Raw genomic sequence first — 21,105 nt, 5'->3', positions numbered from 1 at the left:
GTGTGTGTGTAAATGTGTGCTTGTGCTCAAATGTGCATTGGTCAATGATAAATGTTCTTTGTGTGTGTGTGGCTGTGCATGAGTGGAACCAACGTGTCTGTGTGTGTATATAAATATGAATGGATTGCATCTTTGCAGTTACACATTAGTATGCAGGAATGACTATGTGCACATTAGGGATCAAGTTTTTTTCCTGCACTTAACTGACCATTTTTCCAAACTTAGATTTCTCACCCTAAATGACATTTGATTTGAAAGACAGATGGGTGAGATGGAAGGCAATGATGGGAAAGATTCACATGTTCACAACTTGTAAGTGTCCAACACCCGAGACAGCTGAATGATTGCAGGGTTGTTCATGTAAAGAGATTGAAATGACTTTAAATTCGCATGTACAAGCCATCCAGATACGTTTGGTTTTTAATGCTGTAGCATATTACTAAGTGCCAAGACAAATACATCAGAGCTTTCAGAAAAAAAATCAGACAAATCATAATTATACTTTGGATTTTGCAAACCACTTATCACCAGACAAGAACTTTAATATTGTATGCAATTTCTAAACTCTGATATATGTGCAGTGACAAGACAGAGTGGACTGGGGCTGTGGGCAGAGCGGTAAGAGACCCTCCTCGACAGATCAGACCATAGCCTCGTGCTTCCTACTCCCACTTCACCCATCATCCTACAGCCGCCTCTGACCACAAGAAGCATAAGGAGGTTGACACAGGTAGCTAATGGGCCTCAGCAGGGATGTAGTGAGGCCACAGACTGGGATGTTTTCTGAGCACCATGGAAACGACATCAGCTTCATAACTGACTGAATAAGGCAGCACATCCAGCAGCATCCCCACAATGACAGCTACAGCCATGCAAGCAGGAGTCCAAGGCATGTGTTAGTTCAAACGTTGCAGTGAAAATACTGCGGTATGTTTAAGATGGGTCACTGATTTCTGAGGGCCGGTACTGATATGCAGGGGTAAACGTTTTGAAATTAATCAGATAAATAATTGTCTATCATTCCTTATCATTGTGCCTTACGATGTCATTATCAAACCCTTATGAGGAAGGAATGTAATTGAGGCTTGATATTTTACAGTTTAAGCATAACTTTTATTCAAATAACTGAATATTCATTGTTTATTCTGTAAAATAAAGGTTTTTAAAATAAAGGTTTTCAGTAGTCCTGGTGTAGCAGATAGCACTGACCAAACTGGTGCACATGATGCTGGTTATATAGGAGTTATGGTTATGTCAGACTACAGTTTTATTTGCAGACATTGTAGCTGTGTTGGCATGTAAGTTAGCTCGAGACAAATCGTTGCACTTTAAAATTCCAGTTGTACATAATGGAAATGGAATGTTACATGGTTGGAATGTAACTATTTAGCTATAGAAAGATGTATTTTTTCAGTTCTTCTATTCTATAAAAATATTCAGTAAACGCACACAAGTGCACAAAAACACACAAGGAAACATGTGCACATTATCTTAGGTGTTTCTTCAGAGGAAAAGGAACAATATATTCGAGAGAATTCCTCCCCCCTTGTTCATTCGGTTAAATTAAAATGTGTGAAAATAGTGCTTTTTTTTTACCTGTGAGAAGTTCTCGTATCTCCACATCTGTGGTCTTCCGGAGCAGTCGGACCAGAGCGGGTATGCCTCCACAGTTCTTCAGGGCGATCTTGTTGTCGTCATTGGCTTTGCCGTAAACCAGGTTCCTCAGGGCTCCGCAGGCGCTGCGGTGAACATCAGTCATCCGGTGGTCCAACAGGTCCACCAGCAGCTGGATGCCACCCTGCCGCCGGATCTAAGGAGAAGAGGGCGGAGGAAGGAATTATTATACTGCAACAGAAGAGGAAAGTTATAGCAGTAATTCCATATGTTGCCCGCCATGCCTGCTGGTATTAATGCAGTAGCTGGAGATATTTGGGCTTGTTTACCTCACTGAGGAAAAAATATTTTACACCCTGATGTTGTTGTATCAGATTTTATGTTGTCACATCGTACACACTTTCTCCCCTTTATAAAATCGAAAGACACATTTTAGTGAAGGAGACAAAATGCTTGGTATGTCATCCCCTTGATGCCCCCAGTAAAAGCAAAGACATTATCAGCTGAAGCACTGTGGATAAAAAACTCTAACTGCTTTGATTATTTTCTAGATGCTAATGTAGATGTTAGTTGCTCACGTAATAATGTAATAAAGAAATGAATGTGTTGTGCTAAAAACTATTATAAATTGTAACATTACAACTCGCTTTAACTTTTGACAATGCAACACATTTAATTTGTCTTAGCAAGGATTGGAAATATATATTTTCTTATATCTAGCCAATAATTTACTTATGTTTTGGATTAGTTATGTTTTTGTTTACCTGTAACACATGAACAAAAGGATTATGTATTGCTCATTTGTCTAAAAATCTAAAATATTCACTCAATAATAAGAAAAATGTTTTTTGGACAGGCTACAGTCCTAACACTTTCCCATCTTTAAGTGATTGATAATAATTTAAATACAAATAAATTCATTGAAAGCTTAAATTGATTGATTATAATTATTGTCCACTTACTGTGTCCAAATCCTGTCAGAGGGGATGTATTAAGAAGTAACACAATGGATTGAACACACCAGACAAGTTGTTGCAGTGTATTCAGAGCTAAGAGACTGAACAGGCCCTTCGCACCTCTTCTATTACTCCGACATCCAGACATCTCTCTCAAGGGCAAAAAAGTGAGGTCTACTGTAGTGTTGGCAGCCTTGTTATAGTCTAAACACAACCATACTTCATTCCTCTATACGCTCTCTACATCAGTCACCTTTCTTCTCTACTTTAAATGCCCGTTGGCGGATCTTTGTTTGAAGAACCTTGTTTGCTGTTAAATCCATCGTCTCCATGGGGATTAATAAAGTTGCATCGAGCTGAATTGAGTTGACATTGAGGAGAGAGACGGAGACGTTTTTTACCCGAGACACAGAGTGGTGATGGCTCTCAAAGGACGGGGGGGATATAGAGCACAGGAGCAAGGTGATATTCAGAGTTGGGTGTGTATATTGAAGAGTTAATGCCTGAATTAAGATGTGTGTTGGAACATCCGCTGTTACACACAGATAATATATACTCAATAACACCTTCATATACTGTATTGCAGTACGGTTTTTGTTGTAGTTCTTCATGTTATTTAATGTATTTATTAACACTGTGGTAATCACCTCCAGTTTTAATAATAATTTCAATTTCACATGGTAATACTAATCGTCTTGAATTCTGAAAGTGTTTCATCATAGTGGCAACCCACTGTGAAATCACCCAAACTGCCATTTTGTATAGCTGTTGCCTTGATTTTTTCTGTACATCTGATACATAAACATCAGGCTTGTAGCCCAACCCTTGAAAATAAAGCACATATGTGTAATTAGTTGTTGATCTTATAGGAAGGTCACTGATAAGGTAACAGAGACATTGTACCGCAAGAACAATTTGCCAAAAACTATCTTATTGTGACATTATCCTGCTGGAGCAACAGGTAGCAAACACAAACATATTGTTACACACGCACTCACACTCTCCCACTTTACTTTAAGTATCTTGATTGCCTGAAATCTTTAATCCCACTTGAAAAACTCCACAGCAATAAAACCTATGCTAAAAACCACGTTCAATAGATATCTCAAAACCTCAGCACGTAGCTCAGATCATATCTGCATACAAGTAAAATGGGTTTATGGGTGAGAGGATGTTGTGTATGTTTTCATTAAACCCACTATTTAATATTTAATCTGAATAAGGGCCAAATATTGCATGTTAATGTGTCCACTTGTTAGAATGGAATTTCTTGGTGTGGTTTCTCTGCAGAGAATAGTACCTCAGATTTGATCTTGTTGTCTCCGAAGCAGAGGTGCTGGAGGTAGGCAGCAGCGTTGGATTGGACTGATGGGAACTGATGCTGCAACATCTGGATTACCTCTGGCAGCTCTGGATCCCTCCAGCCAAACTCCCTACAGAGACACAAAGAGAAAGGATACAGCATGTTTTGATGTGTGCAGAGATAAAGGTGTGTGTGTGTGTGTGTGTGTGTGTGTGTGTGTGTGTATGTATGTGTGAGTGTGTGTGTGTGTGTGTGTGTGTGTGTGTGTGTGTGTGTGTGTGTGTAGGCAGCTTGCCTCCCTACTGTGACCCTGATTTAAAATGCTCACCAGAGGAAAAGAGAGCGAAAGGCAGAAATGCAGGTTGGAGATGAATGATAATAAAAAAGATTAAATACACAAATTTGTACTCGCACTGCTCTCTGTTCAGTTTTAAATATTTTCAACTAAAGAAGCTGTTCATTTGGGATCACAACAGCGTTCAGGACTCACATCAAAATCTGAATGGTAATTTGCTGTCAGTTGGGGAAGGTGTACTAGTGAGAATGCATCAAAGACGTTTCACCTCCATGTGCAGATTTTTCTCTGTATGTTAAATTTGTTCCCACACATATTCATATGTGACTGATTACATTGTAACGATGCTCATCATGTAGATACACAATGTAAACAAAGCATGATGCAAATGCAATGTCAAACATGCCGTTATGCCATGTCCTGATTGTGGCAGAGGACAAACATTGAGCAATCTTAATTTGACATTATTGTATGAACATTATATAATAGAAATCTAAATTGTATTGTATTTTCATTCTAGGGCAGTTTTTTAAGATTTTGGCTATAGATGCTTTAGATCCAAACAATGTAAATGTTAGTGCTATGGCACATGTTGGTGTTAACAGAAGAACAGAGGACTGAATGCTGCTTTAGATTAAATCAGGAAAGTTGAAATATGAAGTTTAGATGCCAGTGCTAGAGAGAGAGCTGTATGCCATGAATAAGATCAAATTATGATGACATAGTTAATACCCTAACTGCTCTGCTTATAACATTTTCATAGGCTCTGTGTTTTATTTCCACCAACATCATAATTGTTGTTTAACTTGTTTAAAATAATGAAGGATTCAGTTTATTATAACAGCAGCTGTAGAGGATGGAAATGTGTTTTAGAAAATAAAAGGTCAACTCAAAGAAGTGTCTTATTTTTAAGTAAATGAGAGATTGCACTGAGTTACAACAGTTCCGGACAGTTGAGATGTGACGTCATGACAGCAGTAGCCAAATATCAATGTCAAGTTCTGTGTAGCTCTTGAAGGAGATGGACGTAATGCTCATCATTTATTCTATCATATCTATAGACCTCTGGCCATGCAGTGTAACAACAGCTAAACATGTCTCATGTCAAGCCCTGACATCCTCAATCTGGTGTGCAGGCTGAACTGACACTTACAGATGGTGATTAAAGCTGAAAGTTGTTGTCTTTAAAGTGAGCAGTGAGCAGTTTTGTCAGAACCTTCACCTGCCATGATGTTACTTTTCTGTATAATAGACATATCCTTTAAATGATCACACACCCAATGCTAACCCATCAATGAAGAAATCACTTTCAAACAAAAACATACAGCATGGATTGAAATACATGTATATAAATGTTTATAAGGTCTAATAATCAGATTCAGGTCGTTTCCTGTAAACATTTTCTTAAAAATAATTCACAGGATAATACCAAATTACGTCAATCTATTGGGGTTTGATGTTTAGGGTTTGATGGTTTGTTTGTATTTCACCACTATGAAGTACTCTGTACATAGAAGATCTCCAGCGATTAATAATAGATTTCCATGCTGCCAAAAGAGCTAAGACAGCTCATGTTAAGACCATATATGTTTTATCAAATGAACTCCAGTCGAGCAGTTTCATCAGCAAAGTAAAGTGACAGCACACAAATAAAACATATGGGAAAAACAACCTATTTAATTCTACTATCACTTACATTAAAATGCCCCTTCAATAATTCAGGTGCTTTCTCTTGGCTATGATCATGTGCAGCATCATAAAAAGTAAATTTAGTAATAAAATACAGACAGAAAAATGTCAGCTGCTCTCCACCAATTTCTACTCAGCTCATATGGCACATGGCATATGCACTTGGGGCTGAACGTAAAAAAAAACCTTTTTATGAGTGAAGCCGCTTCACTTTGCTTTGGCACTGGAAGGTGAATAACTACAGGAGCCATCTTGGATGCCCTGTAAGAGCTTCCCCCTGCTGCAGCGGAGAATCCCTTCTTCCCCCAGCAGCTTTGGTTTTAGTGTGTAGCCTGGGTCCACCAGTGCTTTCTGCACCCACATGCAGAAAAAAAATCCAACTAACCCCAAAAATGTGTGTGAAGGAGGACACACGGGGGATTCATGTGAGAAAGATGTGACATGAGAAAATGAAGTCGAGAGGAATCAGACGGAAGAGGTGAAGGTAGAGAGGGCGGGGCTTATTGATGTAAATTATCTGTAGCCAATGGCAAGATAAGTGGCACATTTCCTTGACAGCGATGGTTTCTAGGGACCCACTGAGATGAGCTTTGTTCCCTCTGTTTTATTTGTCACTTATACACCTGAGGTGCAGGGACGGTTCTTGGTGTCAATTTTGCTACAGTTTTGCTCGAGCATGTTCAACTCATTTGAAACATTCTCCTGCTTTTAAAAATCCTTTTGCCCATTTTGACGTAATTTGACAGTTGAGAGAAGTTCGAGCTGCATTTAGAAGCCCTTCTTATGTGGCAGCCATTTCCCTTTGATGTATCTTATTCTTGATGCAGCGACAGCCCAACGTCCCCGTGGAGATAATTTCAGTTCAGTTAGATCTCACACATGCACACGCACGCACACAACCGAATGCTGTAGCACAACACAGCTTAGAGCAGCATTGGATAACGGTAAAGCACACACACAATCCAGCACACTAGTATAGTAGTCAAAGAGTTTGTGTGTATGTGTGTGTGTGTGTTTGAAGAGACTTGTGTACACACCAGCCATCAGGCAGTGCAGAGGAGCCAGGATTAGAAAGCTTGTATCTGTTAGTTTCATTATGGGCCAATGGGATAAAACCAGTGTTTGAAAAATGGGGAAATGGGAAACAGAGCAAAGAGAGAGAATAATTTCAAATGTTATTTATTTCTATCTCTCTCTCTTTAACAGTATTCTTGTTTTTTCACCCTCACATCTCGTTGTCTCTCTGTGTTTCTTTTCCTGACCCCCTCCAGGCACAGCCCTACACAAACACACACACATATATCCACAGCATTAACATAATCATGATGTTATGCACAAATAAGCAGCATGCGCCTCATAAATATGATCAGAGATGACATAAGCTCGTGTAGGTCACCTTCTGGGTTAATTGACAGATAAGACATCTAAAGTTATGGCTGAGCAAGCTCTCTGATGTGTGTTTAACTATATGTGTTTGTGTTATTATTGATGTTTTTCACATTATAAAAAGAACGTAGGACACAAGCGATGGCATGTGTTGACATGAAGCTTCTTTAATAACCAGTTAACCTGATGGCGACACTCAATCTGAAAGATTCGGCTACTTATGTAATCATCTGGTTAATTTAAAGGGTTTAACTCAGCTGATACAAACAAAATAAATATGAACCATTTGTATAAAGGTTAATGGTGTTAGAGAAGCACACCAATGGAGTTATTCATGCAAAAATATTTGCACTTTGATAACATGTTTCCATTTGATGCCACTTTACAACCACAGCTGCTACTTTTAATCCTAAAGAACAGGTCCATATTTTATTTTATTTTCTTTTGAAGCACATTCTCATATGAAAACTGAAACCGTTTTTTTCAGCTGTAATGATTTTTTTCTGTCCTTCCTGGCTGTGCAGACACCCCATCTTAATCCTAATGTAAGAGACAGGAGACAAAATCAATTGTGTATGTTCTGTGTGGAGAAAAAACCCCCAAACATTTTAAAGTTGTATCAAAGCTTATATAACAAAGTCAGTAAAGTCAAATCAAGTGGGCATCTTCCAAAGTCATTTTCAGTGTGAAATTCACTCCCACTGCGGCTCAGAATGGAAACACTGTGTGGGAAAAAACAGGAAGAGGGAAATCTGCCATCAAATAACTGTAAATATAAATGATTTCACATCCCCAGACAAAGCCTCATCGCCATTTCTACACAGAACATATCTCTTTCACTGGAATCAAATTAGGAAACGATCTCCTTGTGGCCAGTACGGAGCGGAGGACCAACTGCAACAGCAACCTCTTCAATGTGCATGTGGACCAGTGAGTATTGAAGTCAGACGGACATTAGAACAATGTGAAGCTATCCTTGAAAGGAGGGTTGGTGATTTGTTTCTGAAACGCCTTTGTGCTCTCACCACAGAAGCAAGCGAAGAGTCACGGAGCAGCCGGCTTCGAGCAGTTGTCAGTCAGTGCACGTTCATGTGTTTTGAGGGGTGTATCTTTGATGAGAGGGCCGATGGGAGGGGGTGGGATGTATCAAAATGCATTTTTATGTAGCGTGCCCTGCTTCTGCTTGCTTTTCCAAGATTACCGTCCCCAAGTTAAATATGGGCCAGTATATCTGAACACCTCCTCAGATATTAGACAGAAAAGACAATGCATTAGAAGTAGCAAAAGACAATACATGAGAACACGTTCACTGTCACCTACAAATTCAATCTGTGCTCAGATTTCACAACCATTGTGACGGTTTGTCAGACTATTGGATGCTGAAGCTTTAAGATAATTTAAATTGCCTTCATAAACTGTGTCACAGCCATGGCTGCTGCTCCAACTGCAGACAACGCTGATCAGCAGGATAAATCAGCAATAACTCATTTCTCAGCATGCATTGAGTTCTATGCTTACGGCCGGTACATGCTGTATATCACGCCACATTAAGGGAAGTCACTGGAGTTATGGGGCATTTCTTGTATTTATGATGCACCGGTGGAGATTGTACCTGTTCATAGACACGGCCCACCCTGCAGGTGGAGTTACGAAGATCTGTTTCCGTGACAACGCCCTAACAAAACCTGTCCTTTACATCTGTGGCAATTAAAGAAAAGACGAGAAAATAATTCCTTAAAACAATGAATGACTACAGCGGAAGTTCTATCTGAGCTTTAAGGATGAACAATTGAGATATTTTAAATTTAATTACCCACCACGTCAGGGTAGCCGACAGTAAAATATCTGAGATGCAGAGTAATTCACTCACCTCAGACCTTTTGTCATTTTACTCTTAAGAGGAAACTTTCATATGAGACGTCCGTCAACAGTCATTGTTTCTCCAATCTTTTTTCTAGATAGGTGTCACTGCTGAAATGGGTATTTGAGGTTAGAATTGTGTTTTTCAGGGATTTCTCTCATCAAAACAGCACCCAGTGATGTTACCTGCACATCAGCAACCGAAGACTGAACACTGCTTGAAGGAGAAAGTGACGCAGGAATCTGAAATATTTTAGATAAAATCACTCCCTCTGTCTTCTCATTTATAAAATCTCTCTCACATTCCCCTCCTATTTGAAGTGTGAGGTCAGAGAGGGGCCATACACGTGTGCCAGCTAACGCACACACACGCACGCACACACACACTTCTATTCAATAGAGAGTGGATCGTGAACTCAAAATGAATGTGAATGGAATAAATAAAGGGGCACAGACTAATTGTTGGTAGAATATGTGGCACCCCCACACACACTGAAAAAGAATTGTACAAGTGGGCAGGACAACAACACAATGAGGAAAATGCTACTGTCACACATTCGAAAGGAAAGTTGAAAATGCGAGAAACAAACACAAACATACAAATGTGTACATGCTCACACGCACTTGTACACACACACATGTACCAAGACAGAAGCAGCGCCTATAATAGTTGCAGCCCCACAGTGGCACATCACAGCAGATCCAACTCAACCCTGGGCCTCAGGCTGTGATGCTCTGCAGGCACGCACACACACATGCTTACACACAAATACACACACACACACACACACACACATGCCTGCACATACAAACAAAAACACACACAAACTCAAAAATAAATGCACATCTTCAACATATTGTAAAAGTGATGAGCAACACCACATCTGCACAGACTACAGGCTACATCTATAAAATGTATCATCCCGGAGCAGAGAGTACACATTAGAGTAATATACCTACAGTCAGAATCTAGACAGAGTGTGTGTGTGTGTGTGTGTGTGTGTGTGTGTGTGTGTGTGTGTGTGTATTCTGCCCCAGAAAGCTGTGCTGTAATGGTTCATTCATTCCCTAACTCTAGCCTGCAGCTGTACTACTTTTCACTCAGTGATTCTCTCTTTCACTCGCTCTTTCTATCCCTGTTTGTGTGTGTGTGTCGTTCCAGAGCATAGGGAACACAGGAGGAAATTATGCTCCCAGTCCCAAACAATGTGTGACAACATCACAGCAGGATGAGCAAATACTACTGAGCCATCTGTGAACTTTGGGCAAAAAAAAGGTTCAGTGAGAGACTGTTTGCACTGGTTTAGTGTTGGGGTTAAGGAAATAATATGCAGGATGTTTGGATAGCACTGCTGCCGTGACACAGAACATAACAGCACAAACAAATCCTGCTTGAGGTGAAAGTGTGGAGTTTGCATATTCTCCCAGTGTCTGCTCCAGACTTCCTCCCACAGTCCAAATACATGCAGATTGGTATTAGATTCTCAATTGACTGTGGGTGGAAATGTGAGTGTGAACGATTGTTTGTCTCTGAATGTTGGATACACTTATGACCTGTCTAGGCTGTGCCACGCCTCTCACCCAATGTTGGCTGGGATTGGCTCCAGCTCCCCTCATGACCCTCAGAGGATAGGCGGTATACATAGTGAATTGAAGTCTGTACTTTGTGAATTTCTTGCACTTTGAGTAAATTAAAAAGAAGGCTATTGTAAGTGCTTTTCAATTAACCTATGCAGACGTTGAGCCAGACAACAGTTGAATTTATCTCCCACCATGTTCCATAACCTTCAGGACAAAAAGCTTATTATCATTTAATAAAATGCTGTTCCATTAGTGTAAGAAGAAAAAATCAATTAAATGGCTGTATTATTATTTATGTAGACTGCAAACAACATTACATTTACTGAGACTGAGATAATAAGCATCACTGTGCTTTGCTTTCTTACCTTTGATTGGAGTTCAACTGTGTCATCTTATCTTTAGAATAATACAATTATATTTTGTCAGTTGTAAATAAAAAACAACCAGAAGGCCTTGGATCCAAGGCTGATTGGCCACTTCATCACCATGTACACAGTTAACATATAGTAGCTGCATAAAAATCAACCCCCCTAAATATCTTTATTTTGATTTATTTACAAAATATGGATGATTGTGCACATCATTATCTATTCATAGATACTACCACTTAATTTTTTTTTCATAAAGTTCATTGCATTATTACTTGAGAAATTGCCCATCTCAAAATGTTAAATAGAGTGGAGAAAAAACTAATCTCAGCTCATCTGGATCCAACTTCCCTAACCCATACCGCATCCTTCCATCCAAGTTTTCAAAAAGCACACACCACTAAGTTTAACACTGCAGTAAGCAAACAGTAATTACTGTAGCAAACTAAGTTGACAATATGATTGGTTTTTAAATCAATTTAGTTTTGATTTTAGCTGCTGGTGGAACAACAACAAGATTTCGAAATGTTTCTCCCATCGGCGGTGGAACTTACACCCATGGAACAGCATGGTGTCGTGCAGTAATTCAGTAAAACTTCAGTTCTGAGTTACGCCAGGCTAATTATTCTCCTCCAGAATCCTCCTCCTCAGAACATCATTATCGCCTGTTGTTATATATCAGTCTAAACAAGGAATTAAACTGCTTTGGAGTCAATGTTAAAAACTGGAATTTGTCCCAATGGGCTGTAAAAACAAAGCGATAATAGCATAGCATGGCACCTACATGACTTCTTCAAACTGATTTTGACAGAAAGTTTAACCTCAACCCAGAAACAGATGTTTTCACTTGAGGCACTTGTGAACTGCTGACCTGTCCCCTCTTTTGTTTCTCAAGTTCTTCCTTTATTTTCTCTGTCTGCGCTTTCTATGAATACGCTCATTTTATAAACTTGTCCCTTTGCATATTAAATGGAGAAATCCCAGGACAAAAATCAATTCTTAAAAAAAGGAATATAATTATAAAAAAGGTTATGAGGAAAAATGTCCTTAAGCGACGCTTTATTACTCGCAGAAAATAGGCATACATGCATGTGTGTGTGCATGTGGGCTATTGTACAAGTGTGTAGGACTTTGAAATCCCCCGAGAGCTGAGTCATTAGGTTAGTCATTGGACTGGTGCAAAGTAATGACAAACTGTCAATCTACTCTTTGTTCCTGGCCAACCAGGTGGGCTATCTCACATTACCACTTGTCTAGGTGTGTGAGTGTGTGCGTGAGTGTGTGTGTGTGTGTGTGTGGGTCTGTTCCTACAGACAAAACATTTAGGGCACAATAAGAGGTGCCAGGCTGCGGGCGAACCAACAATTAAAGCTGGTAAATAAATAAACTATCTATGAATTATGTATTCACAAAGCAGGGCGAGGTGCTGTAATGTGAGGGCTGCAGGCAGATAATGCTTTCTGCTATATCTGGCTGAAAGGATTTCCTGCGAGTCAGGGTTTTTTAGTGGAATAGAGCGATTTGAAACCGGGGAGCGAACTATGTGATTTGTGTCAGATATGTTTGTGTGTGTGTGTGTGTGTGTGCGTGTGTGTGCGTGGGTGTGTGTGTTGGGGGGAGTGGGTTGAGATGTGCTTGATGACTCATTCCCCCAAAAGGCGAGACAGAAATACAGACAGACACGGAGGCAGTCAGGTTGGGTAAACCAGCAGAGAAAAGTGACGTGAGAAGAAAGGAGGGGAGAGCGATGCAAGTTAAAAAACGAAGAGTCAAGGGTGCTGACTCATTTTGCAGCAGGACATCGACCAAACCTTCAGGTGGCTGAATAACAGCAAACACATTACAGTGTATTTATAGCAAACTAGAATACATTACAATACACTTGAGCAGAAACTGATCTCAGACCACCAGGGATGTGTCCTGACTAATTAACACAGTAGCTGATTAACGATGGACAACACAGGTTAGACTCAGTTGTTCATGTAAATGTCCTTCAAATAATGTTGTAGCATGAACCTTCAATGTTTCTTTATCAGGTCTCATCTATCTGTCTCACCCCTTCTCTACAGACCCACAAGTGTCATCTATTCTTTACCAAACAGTGAGTGAGTGTGTAATTAAGGTGGTATACTGACAATTGCTGTAGTAACTGGTATATATAGGTTTGTTGTCTAGTGGAGTATATTTGTCTACAACCTCTTATACAACAGCCTGAACAAAGAGAGGCTAGCTCATATATGAAGACGTATAAGAGCAACCCTAAAAAAGTAAAACTAAAATTATAAATGAAAACTCTTTTAGAAAAAAACTAATTTGAGTAGACAGTCATTATATTTTGAAAAAAATATTTCCTAATATACTAGATAAGAACAAAGATAGTCATATCTCCCTGTAAGGATGGCAATTTTGCACATTATTACCTCTGCCAAGGAGGTTGTGTTTTCTTCTGTTTTTAGCAGAATTACGCAAAACGACTGGATGGATCACCATTAAACTTGGTGGGAGGATTTTTGTGCAGGCCAGAAAAGAGCCTATTAAATGTTGGTGCCTATCTGGATCGGGGGGGGATCGTGGAAAATATTTTCCACTTTAACATTATGAGCTTTGTGGTGTATGTGAATGTGTGCAATTTGAAGCAGTGAATTTAAATGTTTTATACTAGTCTGAATATGCTTTAATTGTATAGGAGGGGCAACATAGGTGTTTTTATTAACAAGGACTAAGGTTCGATAGATCACTGCTCCAATATGCCATCTGATTGAAATATGACAGGAATTTATTATGTATTCAATGAACTGTATTCGTGTGTGTGTCTATGTGTTTGTTTGTGTGTGTGTGTGTGTGTATAATGGTGATAGACCCTATCATGGAAAGGAGTTCAGAGTGGGCGAGAAAAAAGGATAGAAACTATAAGAAATACTGATGAAAACTAAACGAGCGTTGTCTGTTTACTTGTGTCATTCAGATGTGTGTGTGTGTGTGCGTGTGAGAGAGTGTGTGTGTGTGTGTCAATTTGAGTGTGTGATGGTATGGATGACTGACTGGCCCACTGAGGCTGGAAGAGATGAACGAAAGGTCAGGAGATGTCATGCAGAGCAGAGAAACACACACACACACACACACACACATGGTCCGTCTCAACCCCATGACTGAATATGGATCAGAGGTTCTCACTGTGCTTACGAGCATGAAATAAAATGAGGCACTTTTATGATCGGGTCAGATCCTGTCTTTGTGTTCGCTGGAACGTTTCCATAAATTACTGACAGCCTGAAGGAGGAAAAGTGTTGGAGAACATAAGAAGCTGTTTCCACAGTAACCTACCTAGATTTGCCAGACGGTGCCAGTGTGTGGCTTAACAAATCAGCTAAGTGTTATTACTTTGAAGCTTTGACAGGATAAAGATACCATTAGGGAGCCTGGGGCAGACAGTGCTAGTGACCTTACACCTTTTGATTTATCATGTAATCACTGTGCTGATATAGAGAGCATCAGTGAGATTAGTGATTTTATTAGTTTTCTTTTTATTCCTCTACATAGTCTAATCCCCTCCTTCATTTCATAAGGGACTTTGGAGGGTTTCTTTAGGTCAACGTATGGTGGACGAGACAACCTTTGGTTCCCTAAGACATAAACAAGACTCAAACTACCTTAAACTATCTTCATAAGTGAAGCTGAAGCATTGTGATTGACATAGGCATAAATCACAGAGAGCATTAAATCATGGTTGTGGTTTGGTTTTTACTAAATATTTGATGCTAAAAAAATGGGGAGACCGACGTGCGATTGGTCGAAAATGTGTATCAGCAGGACCTTGGACCTGCGGCTCCACCACAATCACTATAGCAAGGATATTTTGGCAAGATTTCTGGACAGTTGGAGGAGGAGGTGACAAATCGTCCATCTTTATTTAGTCTGTGATGTTCTCTGGAAAGTATTGTTAACTGTCTGGCAGTAATGTTACCTTTGGGAAGGAGAATTGGAATGACCCAAGGACTTGATGTATCCACAATCCCAGTTAAAATCAGAAAACATAGCAAAGAGCTGAAATAAACTGTTACTATACAGACTAGCATTGTGACATTAATGGAAAGGGAAGCCAAAATATCACATTAACTGCAGTAGGATATGGTGGTGTAATGATAGAGTCACTTTTACTTGGCCGGAGTGAGGGCTAAACTCAACACGGAGCAAGCCACACTAATACAACGGTCACAAAGCACGTTCAGAAATCACCAGGACGGACAACGGAAACAAACAGTGACTGAGTAAATCAACAGGTAGATAAATGGAGTGAGGGATGGATGGAGAGATGGAAAGCCCAAGGAGAGAATGAGGAATACTTACAATCTAAAAAAAACAGTTCCTTCCATCATATAACTGTAACTTTTTATAAATCAACTAGTAATTAATTACTTTAAGTTTCATCTGTCTTTGAAATTATTAGACAATTTTAGGAACTTCTGAGAGGTTTCAGGTCACATGACAATGATGTCATACTAATATTATGAAAGCCCATATTCACAGCTATTGTCTAATTCAGAATCCAAATATAGCTAAAAGGAGATCCCGGTTCACTGCTGCACTGTGTGTACATGGGTGACAATACAAATGTGAAATGTTGTCATGCTGCCATTAACATCTGCGTCAATTGGTGTCATATTGAGAAGATGGAGCGATTCAGTGAATGAGACAAAGGTAAGATTGATACACAGAATGTATATATGTAAAAATAAATAGTTGGATTACTTTGTCATTCTTTGCTCGGCTTGATTTTGATTCCACACAAGGAATTCGGGGTCGTACCTATCGAGGGGGGACAGGCAGAGAGAAACAAGAGAGAGGTATATGTTGGCTGTCTGGCAACAAATTATTCAATAACCAATAAGAGTGATGATTAGTAAATAGAAATCAATATATAGCCACTAGACTCGTCTTTCTCTCTCAACATCTGGTTATCAGGCAGTGGTGGAGGAGGTGGGCAGGGTGACGAACATGCACGCTGAGCAGGTGGAGGGAAGATGGTGGGTATGTCAGGTAAAGAGAGGGTCTCAAATGAACAAAACAAACTGGAGTTTGTTTTGTTCATTTCCTACAGCAAACGAGACATTAAGCTGATAGTTGCTGCAGAGTGGAGCAATTTCTAATCATCTACATCCAAAGTAAGGATCTGGCTGGATATGCTTTCACCAGGACTTACAAAGAGTTGATTTACTTTAGGTTGCAAACAAGTGTTTACCAGTGAATTTCAAGATTCAGAACCTTTGTATAGTTTATAACCTACTGTATATATAATATATATATAGATGACAACATCATACATGTGTAATTAATGTTTTTGCGTGGTTGAAGGTAAAATACAGGACAAGTACCAGCTACCTGCTAAGCTGCTAAACTTGTTATATGTGGGCTAGTTTGAAGATAATAATTGAATAATATAGCAGCTACATTTTTAACTGAGGTGGTGGCAAATGATGAATAAATGGTTCCTCACCTGAAATGATTTAGATAGAAACTGAAGTTACGGTTCATTTTTCTTAATGTGTTGCTACTTTCCCACATTGCACAGGTAGATTACATATGGATTATGCCTAATGAGGCATGTATAAATAAATGTGGCGTTAGCACTTAACAGTGATGTTGACCAATTGGCCAGTCTCCCAAACACTGAGTATGTTTGTTTGAATAACGAAACGTCTATGTACTGTTTCCCTATTGTCAGCAAATTCAACAAAAACAAAAACCGAACATATTGAACAGATTATTAAACCTGATAACAAGTATTTTCTGTAGTAACAACTAGGCTTGGCTTATTCATCAAGTGTTGTCTAGAAACGATTAAAATCCCATCACTGAGCCTTCATTATAATTAACACAGCCACAGTAGTCCACGTATACTTCCCTGATGCTGTTCTCACTTTAAATGAACATTTCATGTTAGGTTTATGTATGTTTTATACACAGCTCAAAAATGTTCCAAACATATATGCTATTTCCTCATGGTTCAGTTAGATTTGCTAAAAAACTACAATGGCAAACTTATAAAAAACGAATGGGTGTGGGGTTGAGTACCCCAGATGCATTCAGAAAGCTAAGACGTATTAAGAGATTGACTATAACAAATGGTTTTGTTCTTTTTATTGGATTTGTTGATATAGAAAATATTGTATAATATATATAATGGTATAATTCCCTCTTTGAGCTGTAGAACAGCAGCTGTGCAGTAACCAGCAAAACCAGACAACAGCAGTCCGAGAATATCCCTGTATCTTTATAAATCCTGGGGGACCCTCCCTTTAACGCTGTGCGGACAACAAGCTTCTCAGATAGCACTGACTGTGCGTGACGTGAATGTAAAGCACAATGCCATGCATCACAAGTCAGTCCTTCAAACGTAGCGGTGCATATGTGTGGAGGCTGGAGGCTACACATCAATGATGCCAGAGCAAAAAAGTGAACAAACAGACAATGTAAGTGCAGCGTGCACAGAGAAAGAAACACTTGGACAATGGGTGGAGGAAGGAGCAATGGCTGCGAACAACCACAGTCATTATAAAGGGATTCAGCAGAAAGCGACTTCCTCATTAGCAATATTATGAATGTCCAAATATATGTGTGTCCTGCTTACACCTGAGCTGAAGTGCCACAAAGAGAGACACTTCAACTTTACTTCTGCTGCTTCTGTCTCTGACAGCTCGACTGTGCAGTCATTAGTCAGAAACAAGAGGCGAAGAAAGAGAAATCCAAGACACAATTGGAATAATATTTCAAACCCGATTTTAATTAGGACAAAAGATGATAAAAACAGCTATTACGCTGTCTCTGTGTGTGTCTCTTCTCGGTTTTCGTCTGTCACTTTCTCTCTCACACACACACAGTACTACTCACATTCACACAGTCATACACAGAGCTCTCTCAATTTGACTTCATCGAGTCTTCCCACATTAACTGTGTCTACTTACTCATAGTCACTGACAGAGGGGCACCTCACTCCTAACAGCAACAGCCTTCTTTTTAAATTGGACCTAGAGGTGTGTGCAGGCATTCGTATGGCAGCGTGAACAAACCCCAACACCAGGGAAACTAGAGAGGACAGTGAGAGATGTGGAGTGATGTGTGCTTCATACTAAAGCCCAGATTCAGCCATCCTTTAACTGCACTTGACTGTCACATCCTGACAGAAGTGTTGCACCTCAGCAGATAACGGACTGTTAGGTGTCACCATGTCACACGTTCAAGTTTGACTCTTTTTTTGTGCATTGTGAATGAACTCTCTCTTTGTCACTGTTGAAGCTCAGTGTTCTCCAGGTTTTTGGTAATGATATATGTTTAGTTTGGTGAATCTGGCCCTCAGTAAGTCGTGAGAGTGGAAAGGGAGCGGAACACAGGGCTTCATCTACAAGCCAAAGCTGAACTGAGGTAAAAAGTTTTTGTTCTTCCTCACCTTGGATCCTTCTGGATGCTGTCTACAGATGGAGAGCGGCCCAGGGCAGCCTCAGGGGGGAGGGCAGGGCCTGACTTGCTGTAAGGCGACTCAGTGGACGGGCAGAACTGCAGTGTGCGATACGGGTTGGCGTAGTCAGCTGCCCCGCCTCCTGTGGCGAAGCTGCCTCGCTGAAAGGTGCCGGTAGCACTCTGGCTTCCCGTTCGCTGCAAGGGGATTGGGTCGACACCAGGAGAGGGCGGGGCTAAAGCAGGAAGAGGAGCGTAGGGACAGAGCAGATAGTTGAGGACCTCTTGGTACAACTGGTTCACCACTGGGTTTGATGTGACCGAGGAAAGGGCGGGGAGCGGGGCACAGAGAAATCATAACCAAACACAAGTGCCAACACAAGGATGCACATACACACAAACACACAATGAGTAAAAAGCAACAACACCAGCACAAGCAAAAAGCAGAAAGAGAAGAAGCAAAAAATAAAAGTGAATAAACGTGACAAACTGCAGCATCGACTTCAGGTGAGCTTTCCAAATGAGTTGTTCATTTGGATGAAAAACCACAAACAGACAGAAGCAGTCAAATCAAACATGCATGCACTTAAAAGAAAAATACACTTCACTGATCAAACATTAAACTTCCAGCCACATATACAACATTGTACAACTTCCCATTGAGCAGGGCAGTTTTGTGAAAAGAAAAAAATGAACTGTTGGCCCCCATATCCCATATAAACACAAACGTCTACAAGTGCACATCATACAGGAGTTTCATATTTTGGTCTCATCTGAAATGCTATTCTGCCTGTTGGCTTCTCATGGAGCCGCTTTGGCTGAAATCTAGTTGGTATCATCTGAAAAGTATGACTTACTAATAGTGATCAGTTTATCAGGGGATTATTCATTGGTATGAAATAATAATTGAGGGAATTATCCAGCCTTCCTGAAACCCCCCTCTCCTTGTATTGATGCTCAACTAAACTGATCATCTTCTGTTAGGGTGCTAGGTATCAATCTTGTTGTGCTTGAAAAGAGAGCTAATTTATTTTTTATTTCCTTAAAATATCTAACTATGTCTTTAGGGCCAGCAGCCTTTCTGTTTGTGTACAGTAAATATTCTCTTTAATTGTGTATATTACTAAAACAAATTTGCAGTTTTGCTGATACATGCATTTTTAATTGGCACACAGCGCTCCCCGGAGTGTTTGTTGTTTACTGTAACAACCACAGAACACCTCCTATGTCAGTCTCAAACAGAGAGAGGAATTCAGCGTAGGAAGCATTTGGGACGATTCACCAGCTCTCTCTGAGGGAGGCAACCTGGGTCACTGTGTGTGTAACTAGATCACTGCAGGGATCTCGACTAGGCCTGAGGACATTCACCTGTGATGTGAAGTAGGCTGTGAACTGTTGTCTGCTTGTTTCCAACTCTGTACATCCTGAAACTATTTGAATTGACCCTGAAACATTGCCAGGCTTCAGCGGCTGCTTTGTGTTGCACAGGGGAACAGAAATATGAAAAGCAGATCTGAACCTATGTATTATTTTTGACAGACAATGGAGGGGTCGTGATTTACATGCGCAGACACTGAGCTGATGCCTCAAAGTGACCTATCGGTGTGTATTAGGCGGCAGTCTGACAAAACTGACCTTAAACCTTTTAATTATTTAGGTGAATGTCTCTTCTGTTGAACAAAACCTTGTCGGAAAAAGATTTTCTTTTATGTGTCTCTCTCTTTGTATTTCTTTCTTCAGTAACATTCAACATTCAGGCGACCAAACCTGCGGCACAACGTCACAAACATTTTAGGACACGGTTGATTTGCTTTGATTTCAAAGCACCCAAACTAACGCCCGTGGGATTAATTGAGATTAATTTTCAGGCATGAAACTAATTAGTTAACAGACTGTGACTGAGAGACAAATTGCCATTGAGACCCCAATTGGATTTGCCTACCTGATCTCACAAATAGTGCTACATGATCAGATGGAAGGAGGAAGTCTCTTATGTGTAGCAGCCTTTAATACAACACCACACCATTAACAAACACCTAGTTTTTAAAGTGGGACCCAGCTGTGTCTGGGCTGCCTCTCTGTATGTAAAGTGTGTCTTTGATCCATCACTTTATTCAGCGCATCATGTGATGTCTTTCTGTAGTCTGATTTTTAAATTTAGATGGTTCACTGGGTGATTTATGGCATGCTGCAGCTATTCTTGGTGTTGGACTGTTTGAAGAATATTCTAGGAATCATCAGAGTCTCACTCTGATCTATTCAAAATGTGATCTATTCCTAATGTTACACTGAAAGAGAAATTATTTTCTTTAATTCCAGTAAAAAAAGAATGGCTGTAATGACATTGTTTTTGTAATTCTTAGTTGCTTTTTTGTATTCAAATTGTCTAGTTAGCCATCTAGATGCAGGAAAACCTCCTCAAAAATGAACACACCTACGCAAGATTCAATACTCATATAATAGGTTGGGGCAGTAGCAAGTCTTTGAGAGGTTAAGTGATCAGTAACAGAGATGGGAGGTTTGAAGACAAGCAGTGTAACCAGGTCCAGAGTTACCCACATTTGTACGATGTGTCAGTGCCACTGCACAATGAATGCCCAA

The 21,105-nt window shown here is 40.0% G+C and overlaps 1 protein-coding gene across 12 annotated transcripts in view; it reads right to left on the bottom strand.

Annotated features, from left to right (window-relative positions):
• ctnnd2b (catenin (cadherin-associated protein), delta 2b) overlaps positions 1 to 21,105 on the bottom strand; it is a 154,789-nt gene that overhangs the window by 46,660 nt on the left and 87,024 nt on the right. For 6 of the 12 annotated variants that reach the window (XM_069511174.1, XM_069511173.1, XM_020110668.2 and 3 more), the window contains 4 exons: positions 18,497 to 18,809; positions 15,802 to 15,858; positions 3,871 to 4,003; positions 1,597 to 1,810 (listed from right to left, as the gene is read on the bottom strand). In XM_069511174.1, the coding sequence (XP_069367275.1) occupies positions 1,597 to 1,810; positions 3,871 to 4,003; positions 15,802 to 15,858; positions 18,497 to 18,809 (717 nt within the window). The remainder of the gene's footprint in view (positions 1 to 1,596; positions 1,811 to 3,870; positions 4,004 to 15,801; positions 15,859 to 18,496; positions 18,810 to 21,105) is intronic. The other 6 variants (XM_069511177.1, XM_069511180.1, XM_020110710.2 and 3 more) reach the window with 2 other exon arrangements.

The sequence above is a fragment of the Paralichthys olivaceus genome, chromosome 16 (genome assembly GCF_024713975.1).
Source record: "Paralichthys olivaceus isolate ysfri-2021 chromosome 16, ASM2471397v2, whole genome shotgun sequence".
In the NCBI taxonomy this organism is placed as follows: Eukaryota; Metazoa; Chordata; class Actinopteri; order Pleuronectiformes; family Paralichthyidae; genus Paralichthys; species Paralichthys olivaceus.
The sequence above is the reverse complement of the archived record's forward strand: the minus strand, read 5'-3'. Positions and strand labels throughout refer to the sequence as shown.